Genomic DNA, 14,967 nt, shown 5'->3' on the forward strand with positions numbered 1-14,967 from the left:
GTGTAAACAGAATGGCATTGATAAGACATGAACACGTATATAATAAAGACAGTTGTATGTACAGTGGAAAAATGTGCAAATTGAAATATAAATAAGTAAGTATGGGTTTTAACTAAATAATGTAAGAATAGAGTTTGTTCTGTGTATGTCAAGTGTTCATCAGATGGATTGCCTGAGGGAAGAAACTGTTCCTATGTCTGGTCGTTCTGGTGCTCAGGGCTCTGTAGCATCGACCAGATGGTAACAGTTTGAAGAGTGAGTGTGCTGGATGTGAGGGGTCCTGAGTGATTTTCTTTGCCCTTTTGCTCACTCTGGAGAAGTACAGATCTTGGAGGGTGGAGAGAGTTGTGCCAATGATTCGCTCAGCAGTCCGGACTACCCTCTGTAGTCTTCTGAGGTCGGATTTGGTAGCTGAGCTGAACCAAACAGTCACTGAAGTGTGGAGGATGGACTCGATGATTGCAGTGTAGAACTGTTTCAGCAGATCCTGTGGCAGGTTGAACTTCTTCAGCTGGCGAAGGAAGTACAGCCTCTGCTGAGCCATTTTCACAATGGAGTCAATGTGAATGTCCCACTTCAGGTCCTGGGAGATTGTGGTTTTCCAGGAATCTGAATGACTCCACTGCTGTCACAATGCTGTCCATGATGGGAAGTGGGGGGAGAGCAGGGGGGTTTCTCCTGAAGTCCACGATCATCTCCACTGTCTTGAGTGTGTTCAGCTCCAGGTGGTTAAAACTGCATCAGACAGCCAGCTGTTCAACCTCCAGTCTGTAAGCAGACTCGTCACCATCCTGGATGAGGCCGATCAGTGTGGTGTCGTGATCAGTATGAGGCCGGCAGATCTTGGAGGGTGGAGAGAGTTGTGCCAATGATTCGCTCAGCACTCCAGACTACCCTCTGTAGTCTTCTGAGGTCAGATTTGGTAGCTGAGCTGAACCAAACAGTCACTGAAGTGCGGAGGATGGACTCGATGATTGCAGTGTAGAAACAAAAACAAAAAGATCCTACTGGGAACCTTTGAAGTATTTTCATCAAATGCGCATGTGCGTGGGATGAAAATACTTCAAAGTTTCCCAGTAGGATCATTTGAGTAAACTGTGTCAAGTTCGCTCTCAAAATGGCAGGGAAAAAATGCACAGCAAAACGAAAATATGAAGATGAACACAGGGACATTTTTAACAGAGTGGGAGAGTTTATATTTTTTTGTTGAATGTAATGGCAAGCCATTCTGCCTTACAGTATACAGTATGTCAGGCGTCATTAGCACAATTCAAACCTTCAAATCTTCAGCGCCACTTCAGCTCACTCCATGCTAACATCGACCAGGAATTTCCAAAAGGGACTGAACTTCGCAAGCACAAGTTGGTCACTTTGAAAAGTCAGGCAGAAAAGCAAATACAGTTTTTCCAAAAATTTACGAAGCACTTAGAGACTGGAATGCTTGCGTCCTATAAACTGGCTTGGAACATTGCATGGGCCAAAAAGCCATACAATGAAGGGGAGTTTGTTAAAAAATGCCTCGGTGACGTTGTTGAAATCTTGTCTCCTGAAAATGACAAACTAAAACGAATGGTATCAGACGTCCAACTGTCCCGCCACACTGTTGAACACAGAATATCAGACATTAACAAGGCTACTGAATCACAGTTGCACTCTGACCTTCAAGCATGTGAGTATTTTAGTGTCGCATTGGATGAGAGTTGTGACATACAAGACAAGCCTCAGTTGGCAATATTTGCATGGTGTGTGTCAAACAATTGTTTGATCAAAGAAGAACTCCTTGATATTCTGCCATTAAAAGACGGAACCCGTGGCATAGTGAAAGAAACAATGATGGCTGCATTAAAAGTTAGTTTTGCTATCTGCCAGCAACTCGTGTCTAAATCATTGAATTTAGACAACGTCATGAAGCCTGTGATGGAAATCGTCATCTACATCCGCACACATGCGCTTAACCACCGGCAATTCAAGAATCTCATCGCTGAGCTTCCAGGTGACCATGCCGTGAAACTGTTCATGGAAGAGAAGGACAAGGACTAGCCTGAGCTCACAGACCTTGAGTGGATTATGGATCTGGCCTTTTTGGTCGACATGCTGTGTCACTTGGACAGACTGAACCTGACCTTGCAGGGTAAGTTAAAAATGCTGCCCGACCTGGTGCAAAGTGTGTTTGCGTTTGCCAACAAACTGAATCTGTTCAAGGCGCATATTCAAAAGGGAGATTAAACGCATTTTCCCACTCTGCTAAAAGCCAGCAGGCAAGTCATCAGCACCGCCCTGAATAAGCAAAGAGCCAGATATGCAACACTGGTTAAAAACCTGCACGAAAGCTTTGTGGCCCGGTACTGTGATCTACAACTGTAAAAGCCACAGATTACGTTCGTCGTCGATCTATTTAATGCTGAGACGGACTGTTTGAAAGCCCCGCCAGTCACAGATGAAGCTGCGGATGAGTTGGAGATGATCGATCTTTGTGAGGAGGACCAACTGAATCCTGCTTTAAGGGAAGGGACCATTGAGTTCTGGAAACGTGTGCCAATGAAAAAATACCCCAATGTCAAACGGGCTGCGCTTAAGATACTGTCAATGTTTGGGTCAACATACGTCTGCAAGTCTGTGTTTTCCACCCTGAAACACGTGAAATTAAAGCATCGATCTGTTCTGACTGACACCCATGTGAAAGAATTGCTTTGAGTGGCAACAACGGAATACAAGCCAGATTTGAAGAGGATTGTTCAAGACAAGGAATGGCAGAAGTCCCACTAAGTAACACGCATAGTCAGTAACATGCATAGTAAAATAAAAACGCTATTGTAAATTATTATATTTTTGTTTGTGGACTTGGTTGAACTGAGAGTTTATCTGTGTGAGACAGTGCATACAATGTTCATTGTTGAAAATGACTGGCCTATGGTCTTAGTAATGTAGGAGTCAATTTCTGTCATTATCATGTTACAATTTACATTTACAATAAATCTGGCTGAGCAAAGGTGTGTTTGTGTGCGAGAGGAAGGGATAGGGTGATGTTCATATGTGTATGTGTATGATGTGGCTCTTTGCAGCAACACAGTAAAAAAATGTCCCAAGACGTTTCAGTCCTACTACAAGTACTACTAATCGGGGTTCAGTTATCTGTAGGAGGTACCAACAGCCGGGCCATTTCGCCCATGAGTGTAGTTCATTGTCAAGTGTTGATCGATCTCCCTCACGTCCTCCTCAGCCAGTGGTGCAAAGGTCCCAGCCCTCTGTTTCTTTTACGGAAAACTAGAGCCTTCTGTCCTATTGGGCCACAGTTCAGAAGGGTATGTGTTTGGCTCAGATGTTGTCTTCCCCGATGTAGAAAACATGGCCCCCTTATTATCTCCATGCCCCCATGTGATCATTAGTTTGGGTGGGGTGTTAGTTCCCTGTTTGTTAGACACTGGCTCAATGGTGTCAACTGTGGCTGAAAGCATTTTTTTGAATAACTTTGAGCCTTGGGGTAGGGAAAAACTTCACTCTTGTCATTGGTTACAGCTTAAAGCTGCCAATAGCTTAGATGTCCCGTACATAGGCTATTTAGAGCTGGATGCCGAAGTCTTTGGTAAAGTGATTCCTAAACGTGGCGTGCTCATAGTTAAAGATCCTCCAGGTACTACTCAAATCTCCGGTGTTCTGGGCATGAATATTATTCGAGAAAGTTATAACGAATTGTTTGGGCAATATGGGTCAGCCCTTTTTGAAGCAACTTTAGTGCAGCATGCCGCTAATTCGTGGCAACAAGCTCTACAGAAATGCCCTCAAGTTTAGGTAAAGGGCCCTTTAGACTCTTCAGCCCGGGTCCGGGTTCGAGGAGGTAAGTGTGTTCATGTACCAGGTGGCACCATGAAGTTTATTCCCGCTACTTGTTCTCAGCAACATGCTGGATTGACTGTTGTGTTTGAGCCCTCTAGTGGTGGGTACCACTTTGATTACACATGATACTCCTCTGTCTGATGAGGTTCCCGTTAGGCAGCGTTATAGACGCAGCCCTCCCTCAGAGGTATTAATCAGTTACTGGAAACCCATGTCATGGTAAAGAAAAAGGATGGTAGCCTGTGAATGTGTCTTGATTATCATCAATTGAACAGTAAGACAAAAAAAGATTCTTTTCCATTACCAAGAATCGAGGAATCTTTAGATGCTCTTTCAGGTGCCTGGTGGTTCACTACAATGGACCTTGCAAGTGCCCACAAACAGGTCCCAGTGTCCAAGAAGGACAAGATGAAAACTGCCTTCTGTACAGTTGCGTCTGAGCATTTGCAACGACTGGAGGTGGTCCTGAAATGTTTACAACAAGAAGGCTTAAAGGCCAAACTAGAGAAGTGTTCGTTCTTCTGGCCCAAGGTGGGCTACTTGGGGCACTTGATTTCCGACCAGGAGGTGGCGACTGACCCTAAGAAAATTGAGGCAGTTGCTAATTGGCAGCCTCCCCAGCAGGTTTCAGAACTTTGGCCCTTTTTGGGCTTGTGTCCTTTTTGTGCCAGTTATTACAGGAGGTTTGTGGAGGGTTTTGCCAAGCTGGCTGCCCCACTTCATCTCTGGGGTTATGAGGAAGAGTACAGCCTAGTCTTGCAAGGAGGCTTGGACAGAGGAATGTCAACAAAGTTTTGATACTTTGAAGCAGCGGTTGGTGAGCGCTCCCCTCTTGGATAATGCAGACTTCTCATTGCCATTTATCTTAGAATAAGATGCAAGTTACAGCAGCTTGGGGGCAGTCCTGTCTCAGGAACAGGGGGTTAGAGTTCGACCAGTAGCCTATGCGTGTCGAGGATTAAGACCTTCAGAGAGGAATATGTCCAATTATAGTTCCATGAAGCTGGAATTCTTGGCACTTAAATGAGTAATGAGTGAGAAATTCCGTGAGTGTTTACTTGGAAATAAGTGTGTGGTATACACTGACAATAACCCCCTGTGTTACCTTAATGCCGCAAAATCGGGTGCTTTAGAACAGAGGTGGGCTGCTCAACTTGCCGTTAGTGGCTTTATAAAAAAGCACATTTGAGTGGAGTGCTTTGATTTCTCTCCTGTGTGCATGCTGTGTGGGTAGAAAAGGTCCTTTGGCTTATATTTACCTGTTGGTTCCCCTGGTAAGTTGCCTGCTTTATTCTTTTATTTTTCAGTCACGTAGCAATAGTGACAATAGTTTAACCTCGTTTGTGAGGTAAGAAACTTTGTTGTGGGTTCTTTTTGGGAAGGGGGAAACTTTCCCCAAAGTTTCAAAGAGTGCTAGCTGCTGTTTTGTTTTCTGCTTTTTTGTTTTGCTTTTGTTTTCTGTTTGTTTTTATGTACTGTACATTTCTCAGAGCTGTTTCAGAGCTGTTTTATAAACTTGACTCATTGCTGGTTCACAGTCGGGGCGGTGCGGACGTTACGGCGGTGAACCGCTGATTTACAGAGTGTTTGTTTTTAAAGATTGTTCTGCCCCATTGACTTGTATGATATATTTCAGTAATGCATTTTTGGATATTTGTCCCTGGTACAAGTTTATTGAATTACCGATTTTGTATTCCTGCTCTGTTAAGCAGCTTCGGTGCTTTTTAAATTAATCTGGCTTTACCGGTTGTGTTCGGATTGTTATTTGTATTCTGTATTCTGTTGAGTATATTTGTGTCTTATTTTTGGTTCATCCCTTTTTGGTTTATCAATGTGTTAAATATTTATGCACTGATTTGTTGTGTGGTTTGTCTCTTCTGTTAAGGTGGATCTGATCTAGTCTCTTATCAATTGTGGGTAAATAACTGGTAAACTGTACATGATATTTGAAAGTATTTTTTAAGAGCAAATGATTGTTGCAAAATAAATTTGTACTATTTTTGGAAAGTCACGTCTCTGTCTTTTATCCCATCCGAACCAGCAGGGTCCTTCATATTATTGTAATTTATTTTTGGTTTAATTCCTCTTTTTGGGTTTAACTTATTTTCCTGGGTGAATAAAATAACCCAGCTGGCGTAATCGGTTCCTTTTCATTTTTAGTACTTTAACCAAAGGTTACATAATGCTCAGTGTCCATGCACAGTAAATGCACAGTGAAGAATAAAGAAACTGTCCAAAAGTCATACACAGGATATTTAATATTCACAAACCAAGAGCAAACCTAAAAGGCACTAACAAGCAAGCATCAGACATGAGCAGGTAAACAGAATAATGAACATGTTCACCTCATTCAAAGTGATATCAGTGTTAACATTCCATTAAAGCAACAGAAAATAAAAATATATATATAGTTTCTCAGCACGAGAGACTTCTGGCAAATAGAACTGAACCCAGCAGTGTCCTGTATGTTGTACTTGGTGTTCATGGTCACCTGGGTTCAGTGCTGATATGTATTTCTCTCTCACGGATTTCATGTTAAACCATTTTCTTTCTAAAAGATTTACTTCACACATAATTCACCTTTTCTATATTTAAAGTCTAGATTCAAGATTTCTTATACGATCTGTTATACTGATAAATTATATTATTTTTTATATTTTATAAACTTTCATTTCTGCCTCTGAGAAAAGTATTTTTCCTGTTAGCAGATTTATTGCCATTTCACACTTTTAGCTCTCTGGGATTGACCATTTAAAGAGTTTTGTTGGTGTCACTATATGCTTATGAGCAGTGAAATGTTTTCTTGGTTTGGTCAACAAAACATTTTCACAACTTAAACCTGATAAATAAAACCCAGTGTCTTTCATTCCAGTCATTTCATATAATTGATTGAGGTGAGAATTTAATCAGTCTTTAACACACGAGAGATGATCAGTGGTGCTGAGTTTTTACCTCCGTCATTCAAACCAGGACTGAAGTATGGATAGAGTTTCTCAGTGAAGGTCTGACCAGTGAAAGAGTAGATATGAGACCTGGCCTCAACATCATAAAAGGAGACCAGACCCTCCTCATAATCCACAAACACTCCTATTTTCTGGGGCTTTTCGCTCAGGGAGAGAGAGACACAGGGATCATCCCAAGCCTCATACTCGTTCCCATTCCTCAGAGCCACGGTCCAGAATCCAGTCTGAGGTTTAAATGAATCAATCTCTCCCTTCCTATTAATAGATTCTCTGACCACTCCTAAACTCCACTTAGTCTTCCCGCTGACCTGCACCTCATAGTAAAACCTCCCTGAGGAGAAACCCTGCTTTCCCAGGACCGTGATGTAATATATAAATCTTTTCGGGGTGCCTGGGAGTTTCTGCTTTGTGTCTCCACACATGACTTGTTTTCCTTCATCACTGAAGACAAGATATGGATGAGCTGTATCAGGGTCCAGAGTCACATCCACTGACAGGAAAACAAACAGAATGTGATGAGTAATCAGGTAAATAATAATAACAAACAAATTCATTAAACAAGGGGGCACGGTGGCTTAGTGGTTAGCACGTTCGCCTCACACCTCCAGGGTCGGGGTTCGATTCCCGCTTCCACCTTGTGTGTGTGGAGTTTGCATGTTCTCCCCGTGCCTCGGGGGTTTCCTCCGGGTACTCCGGTTTCCTCCCCCAGTCCAAAGACATGCATGGTAGGTTGATTGGCATCTCTGGAAAATTGTCCCTAGTGTGTGATTGCGTGAGTGAATGAGTGTGTGTGTGTGCCCTGCGATGGGTTGGCACTCCGTCCAGGGTGTATCCTGCCTTGATGCCCAATGACGCCTGAGATAGGCACAGGCTCCCCGTGACCCGAGGTAGTTCGGATAAGCGGTAGAAGATGAATGAATGAAATTCATTAAACACAATCATTTCAAAATTATAAGCCGGTTTGTGGAACATACGTATGGGCCAAATTTAGTGTAAAAATGCTCAGTGTGTATAAAGTTTATGGTTTAACCTGTTTATTTTTTATTTTATTTAAATGTTTTTAGATGTATTTCTGATCATGTTTTTTATATAAGGGTCAGTTTATTTTACAGATATAAGATTAAAGAGAAAAAACTGGACAATGTGAAACATTTTAAACTTACTAAACTAAAAAGCTTAAAATGTTTAATTTGATTACCGACAATTTAACAAATATCTGTTGACCAATCAGAGATGTCGGATCTGCAGACACGAATCTTCTAATGTAGAAGATCAGTTATATTGAGAGTTATATATTCTTATATCCATATTTTTGCATAATAGGTAATAGAGAGCTGGGGTAAGAAGCTAATTTCATAACAGGAATCATTATAAATCTTTATTAAAATGACTGAAGTATCAATAATATAATATAAATGTATAATACAGTAAGTGCAGTCTACCTGCATACTGCTGAATCCTCTTCAGTTCTGTGGAGACGAATCACAACAAAAATATTTAATAGATCAGAGATGTTTTTAATATAAACTTGGAATCAGATGAAGCTATAAAATTTAGTAACAAATTTACATTCATTTATTTACCAATAAAACAACTAATTAGCAATGTTCATACAGCCTTTGACAAAATAAATCATCTGTTACAGACTTCTCAGTTTCTTACCTGTTTCTCTCAACTTCTCATTCAGAGTCACACTGAGTTTCTCATTCAGAGTCTCCTGAATCCGAGACAGAGCCGTCCTCAGAACGTCCACACTCAGGTCAGTGTTAATGCTGATCTCAGACCAGTTCTTGGTGTGTGAAGCGATGCACAGTGACGGGTAAATCTACAGTAGAACATGAGAGAAGAGAAATCCCTCAGCTGATGTTCTGTGATCTTCTGCACAGTTTCAGAGTGATAGAGAGAGGAACTCTGACCTTTAGGAGGTGGAGATGATCTTCAGTGTGTGAGAACTGCTCCAGCTCAGTGTCTCTCCTCTTTAGCTCCTCGATTTCCTGTTCCAGCTCTTTAATGAGTCCTTCAGCCTGCTTCTCTGCTGCTTTCTGATTCTCCTCCATCACCTCCAGCAGCTCAGCCTGACTCCTCTCAATGGAGCGAATCAGAGCAGTGAAAACTTCAACACTGTCTGATTTCTCTTTCTCCATGTTTCTCTAAAGAACAGAAGAACTTCTCACATTTACCACAAAGTGTTATAGCCTGTGACATGAAATATGGAGGACAAATGTACAGAATGCAGCAGATAAGAACTACATAATGTTTCACCCACTTTACTGAGCTCTACTGAGTGATTAATCTCCTGGATCTTCTTCAGTCGCTCCTGGATCATCTGCTGCAGCTCTGTCTGTGTTTTCTGCAGCTGAATCTGTGCACAGAAATCAAAAACACATAGCAGTTTATTTACAAAATGTAAATTCATTTATTTTCTTCATGACAATAATTAACACTGATGTCAGTGTCTCTAACCTTCTTCTGTCCACTCTCCTCCTCTAACAGAATAACATTGTGATCCCTATGTTCTCCCTCAGTGCAGAACTGACACAGATACATCTGATCGTCTCTACAGAAGAGCTCCAGAGGTCTCTCGTGCTTCTGGCACATGTACATCTCCAGGTTCTTCACTGCATTTATTAGTTTGTGTTTCTTATATCTCTGAACATTAATATGAGGCTCTAAATGAGATGAACAGAAAGTCACACCACAATCCAGACAGGATTTTACAGCCTTCTGCTTCACACCAGTGCAGACGTCACAGAGAACCTCCAAACTCTCAGGAGGCTCTTTGCTTCTCTTCTTGAAGTTATCTGCAACATCTCTCAGTGTTATATTAATCTTGTGTTCAGGTCTTATGGTGAATTTCTCATTACAATATGGACAATGGCAGTGTTCACTCGTATCCCAGCATTGTGTAATGCAGCTCTTGCAGAAGTTGTGTCCACATGGAGTGGTGACGGGATCAGTGAACACTTCCAGACAGATAGAACACTGTAACTGCTCTTCAGTCAGGAGGCTGCTGGATTCACCTGCAACTGGGGGAGAGATAAAGAATAAAAATAAACAAATCAGTAAAATTCTTTAATTCTTTATTTCAGAGAACAAAGAACATTTTGTGTGGAACTGAAAAGTGGGTAATAATGTAAGAAAAAATGGACCATATTTTAATCTCAGAGTTGCAAAAGTAAAGGATTTACTATAAATTACCAGAGGGAGATATGTATTAGAGCTGTTTATCAGGAGCACTGTTTTTTATTTCTTATAGGTGGAAGCAGGTAGTCAAAAAGAATGGATTAGGACTAAATGATATAAAAACATTTACTTAATCGTCATATGACATGAGTTACAGCTACGTGGGCACAAGCATAATATCATTACATTTTATTTTAAAAATGTCAGAATTCACTTCTAGTGAAAATGAGAATATAAAATATACACCAAAGACCTATTTTAAACATTATTTATAATGGCTCAGCTCCCTGTCGGAACTTAGAGCCCGTCTCCAAGTCGGCACATATCAGGGTGAATTATACTGATATACTTTATAATGCTTTTATACTATATAATTGTTACTTAAACTTAATTTACTGATAGCACTAACATTAATATGAATTAAAACAATGGGAAAGCTCCTCAGACCTGGATGAGAATGAGCAAACTTCTTTATTGTGGTCAATCAGCTAACAATTCTCTAAGAGAAATTGCCAAGTTGAAAGTAACAAAAGAAAACCCAAAACCCCAAAAAAGAGCATCTTCATGAAGAGCATCGGCATGCAAAAACAAAAACCCTCAGGACGGTCCTGCAAAGTAACGGTTTTTTCTACACATACACATTTGGCCCCAAAAATTCTCCTCTATATATACGCTTCCAAGCGCCTCCTTATCGGTTCCCCTCCTCACAGACCCATTTTCATATCACCTTATCCTTATGTCTCATATGTTTTTGTAACGTCCTGTTCCTTACAATCCCCTTGTTTTTCCTTCACCTTTTGCCCATATGCCCATTTATGGATTTTCTTCCCCTTAGTTCCCCGGGGCCCAGGTCCGGAAGCCCAGGCCTGTGACCCTGGATCTTCTTCGTTCGACATAACAATTATATCTAAACAACAATTTTGTTATTAAAAGTGTGCTCAAAAAAGAGCCTTACCCCCTGGTCGAAGTTACATTTGCCTCTAAGTTTTTTTCCATGCCAGACGTCCTGAAGATTAATCCTTCATTCAACTGCAATGGGTAAGTTTCTCCTTTGTTATTTTCTTCTATACATGATTTTTAATAATTATAAGCCACTCTATGAGTCTGATTTTATGTCAAAAGTTATTATGTTAAAAAAAGCTCTTATCTATTTGTCATCTTATATTGCCACTATTGCTAAACTATTGTTGCTATACTGTTATCACTATTGTTAAGCTATTGCTACTATAATGTTGCTTGTGTACATAAAAGTAAAAAATGGAGTTCTTTGATGACTCCTCTAAACTGCTAAAAGCTTCAACTTTGTTTTGATCGCATGTTTCATGTTATGATCTCAGCCTGTCCTTGCCCTTGTTTACCCTTATCTCAAGCTCCCGTTCCTCTATCTCCTCTAACTCCCCTTATCTCTCCTCAGACCCTACGCCTCAGCCAGCTCATCCTGGTCGCCCCATCATGTCCTCACCTCACCATCCTCGTCCGTCTCCCTACCCAAGGCCAGTGCCCGCTGATGTCATGGCGAGCTATCGCCGCTTCCAGCTACTTCATATCACCCATGAGCTCATTACGTGTCTGGAACAGTTCTATTCTATGGCCCTGAGTCCCCAGTTTACACTCTTTCCTCTCCTGTCTGCTGAGTTACTATAATAAAGAGTGCCTCTTTTATTCACCCTCTGACTTCTGGTTAATAATATATAATATAATAATAATATAATATAATAATATAAATATATTCTCTTAAGGCTCCAGGATTTTTCACAACATCCCCTGTAAATAAACTGACGTGCCCTCAGCATTTGTGTTCAAATTCTCTGGTGCCGCCCATGCTGAAAAGTATTAGATTTAATAATCAGAAGCTTAATCTGGCTTTATCTCACATCCAAAAGTACAAACTTATAACTTACAGTTAGCAGATGTATCCACGCTGCTCCAGCTGCTTTGTCCTGGTTTTACGAATGTCTTATCCATTTTTCTTCTTTTAAACCTTTTAAAGCAACAAATCATTGGTCAGTAAACATACTGCAACACATTATATGGTAAAAAGCACAGACTTTTACTGAGCATTCTGACGGTCAATAACTATAATAATATATTATAGTTTCTCACTTCCTGGTGTTTTTTTCACAGTTTTTTTCACTACTATTTTTATTAGGTTTTTTCCCACATCAAGACAAAGAAGAAACACCCTACAAGAAATTATATATCAAAATGAACAATTACAATTGGAACATCATAATAAACAAACAAACAAACAAACAAACAAACAAACAAACAAATAAATATGTAAAAAAATACATAAAAATACACTTAAATTATATTATATTTTGATAATATAGTAATAACTTAAAAATTGCAGTAATTCTGTGTTCTTTAACCTTATGCTCAGCTCCCAAATTATTCTGCTGTCAAGTCCACTTGATCACAGAAGTGTAGAAAAGGAGTCCAGATGTTATAGAAATCTTTTAACTTCCCTTCAATAGCAAATGTCAGTTTTTCCAAAGCAAGATTTGAGGACATTCCCTTGATCCATTGCTTAGAAGAGGTTCTTTGTGTGTCTTTCCACTTTAATGCAATGCCACATTTGGCCTGTAGCAAAATAAAGTCTATTGGTTTACATTTTCTTGCATTTACGACCAAATTTATTGGGTATATATGGAATAAACACAGTTTTGGTTCAAGAGGAACATTATCTCCAATTAACTGACCAATCATAGTAAGAATTTCCTTCCAAAATTTGTGAAGCTCTTTACATTCCCATACACAGTGGAAAAGTGACCAATTTTATCTTTGCACTTTGTACAGTTGTCAGGGATATAGTTATTGAACCTATTTAATTTTACAGGGGTAATGTATGTCCTTAAAAGCCATTTGTATTGCAGTAGTTTGCACCTTGTGTTAATGCTGTGGGTTTGAGCAAATAGACATGATTCTTCCCATTCTTCTTTTGAAATATCTTCCTGCAGATCATTTTCCATGCTGCCATGTAAGATAAAGAATTATTATCTTTTGATCCGTCTAAGAGTATGTTATAGAACATGAAACCATCTTACTTGAAATTGAAATCTAAAAGGAGAGGGCAAAAGATTGCTTATCTGAACTGTAACTGTAATAGGGGCATGATCAGACAGTATGATACTATTATAGTAGTTTGAAATCAGGCTATTAGAGACTAAAAAATAATCTATTCTTGAAAATGTTTTGTAGGTATTTGAGAAGCATGAAAATTATTTTTATTGGGATTAAGATACCTCCAGATTTCAGTTAAATTCAGATCAATCATAGACTTTTCAATGACCTTTTTAGACTGTTGATGGGTATTGTCTGTTCCTGATGAGCGATCAAATACTGGATTCAGTACACAGTTAAAGTCTCCTCCAATTATGTAATGACCATTGTATGATGATATTGTGAGAAATAAATTTTGGTAGAAAGCGTGGTCATCTTCATTGTGCGCATATATATTTATTAGATTAATTTGAGTTGTTAAAATTGTACCATTGAGAATTACAGACCTCCCTAACGGATCTATATGTTGTGTTCTTAACTGAAATGGGATTGATTTATAAATAAGAATCATGACTCCTCTATCTCGAGAGGTGAAAGAGGCATTGTGAACTTGTCCTGGCCATCAGCTTAGTAATTTTGCTAATATGATCTTTTAACAGATGTGTTTCTTGTAAGAAAACAATATTTGATTTCATATGTTTCAGTCTACCCAATACTTGTTTAAGTTTGACAAGATTATTCAACCCTCTAATATTCCAACTACTGATTTGGATCTCTGAATTAATTACTAACCATTATTATTATATTATATTATTAACCATTAATTACTTTAATTCGTCCTGTAAGTTTTGCTGCATTTGAAAGTGCAAACGAAAATAAACATATAGTACAAATAAAAAAAGCATAATAATAATAATTATAATAACAATAAAGATAAAATACCAACACCAATGTTGAATGTAATGATCAAATGAGAACATTTAGAATTCGCGAAACCCTGAAAGCCTGCAGAAATCAGGAGAATCAAATAAAACGGATGGTCATGACCTCGCATTGTTGAATTATCAAGCACACTTTGTTTACGTGTTGAAAGAAAGATGAGGAGATCATTAAAAGAGAAGCGGTGGGTCATCAGGTAGTTTTAGCTGACGTCTTTAACATAGTAAAAGTAGATAAGGCTCATGGGTACTGCAGACATCCCAACCTGCAAAAATTAATTTCCGGGTGGTATCTAATGATAACAGGATTTGAATAATGTATTAGTAAATGTTTAAATTAACATTAACAAAGATTAAATGCTTTATAAGTGCAGTTCATTATTAGTTCATGTTAACTAACCTAGTAAACTAATGTTAACTAATGAACCATATTGTAAAGTGTTACCCAATTATTTGTTAATTATATTAAAATATGTAGATGACTTTTACTATTTCTATAAGCTGAAGATGAAATGAAACGTGTTGAAGTCACGTCAACACGTGTTTTACAATCATTTACCCCACCATGGGCAACGCTGAAGTCACTGTTACAAACTGTACGGCGTGCATCATTATGTTTAACGCTTATGAGACAGGGGACACTTTCGTGTTGTCTGGTGTAAAATGTGTCTTATACTGTGTTTTTTAAAAATAAAAGATAAAAGAAAAAATAGAGATAAAAGCCCCGCCCACACTGACAAATGATTGTTTGACTTACCGAAACAGGCCAATCAGGATGCTCTCTGTCTTACATGCGCTTAATGACGCACACACACGCACACTAGCACACACACACACACGCAAGGTCTCTGTCGCGCATGCGCGCTCTTGCTCGCTCGCTCGCTCTAGATTCCGGGAGCCGCTATCAATATGCGGGAGACTCCCTGAACATCCGGGACACTTGGGATGTCTGTTACTGTAGTATTTAGTTTACTGTCCGATTTGACACACCAAATAGATGGAAAAACGGCTTTTCTCAGAAAAGAAACCATAGCACAATGATTAGT

At 39.4% G+C, this 14,967-nt stretch overlaps 1 protein-coding gene across 4 annotated transcripts; it reads right to left on the minus strand.

The window, feature by feature from the left end:
• Positions 1-6,074: 6,074 nt before the first annotated feature.
• Positions 6,075-14,708, minus strand: LOC132852980 (E3 ubiquitin-protein ligase TRIM39-like). Of its 4 annotated transcripts, none has more exons than XM_060880547.1 (8): positions 14,679-14,708; positions 11,882-11,961; positions 9,261-9,823; positions 9,064-9,159; positions 8,714-8,947; positions 8,460-8,622; positions 8,240-8,275; positions 6,075-7,287 (listed from the first exon to the last, which is right to left on the minus strand). In XM_060880547.1, the coding sequence occupies exons 2-8, from the start codon at positions 11,943-11,945 to the stop codon at positions 6,737-6,739; spliced, it is 1,707 nt and encodes a 568-aa protein (XP_060736530.1). In that variant the 5' UTR covers positions 11,946-11,961; positions 14,679-14,708; the 3' UTR covers positions 6,075-6,736. The 4 variants fall into 4 exon arrangements, with proteins under 4 accessions (XP_060736530.1, XP_060736525.1, XP_060736526.1 ...); XM_060880542.1 differs by lacking the exon at positions 14,679-14,708 and adding an exon at positions 12,867-13,035; XM_060880543.1 differs by lacking the exon at positions 14,679-14,708 and adding an exon at positions 12,867-13,034 and having other exon boundaries at positions 8,240-8,266.
• Positions 14,709-14,967: the final 259 nt, after the last annotated feature.

This window comes from Tachysurus vachellii, chromosome 10 (assembly GCF_030014155.1).
Source record: "Tachysurus vachellii isolate PV-2020 chromosome 10, HZAU_Pvac_v1, whole genome shotgun sequence".
In the NCBI taxonomy this organism is placed as follows: domain Eukaryota; kingdom Metazoa; phylum Chordata; class Actinopteri; order Siluriformes; family Bagridae; genus Tachysurus; species Tachysurus vachellii.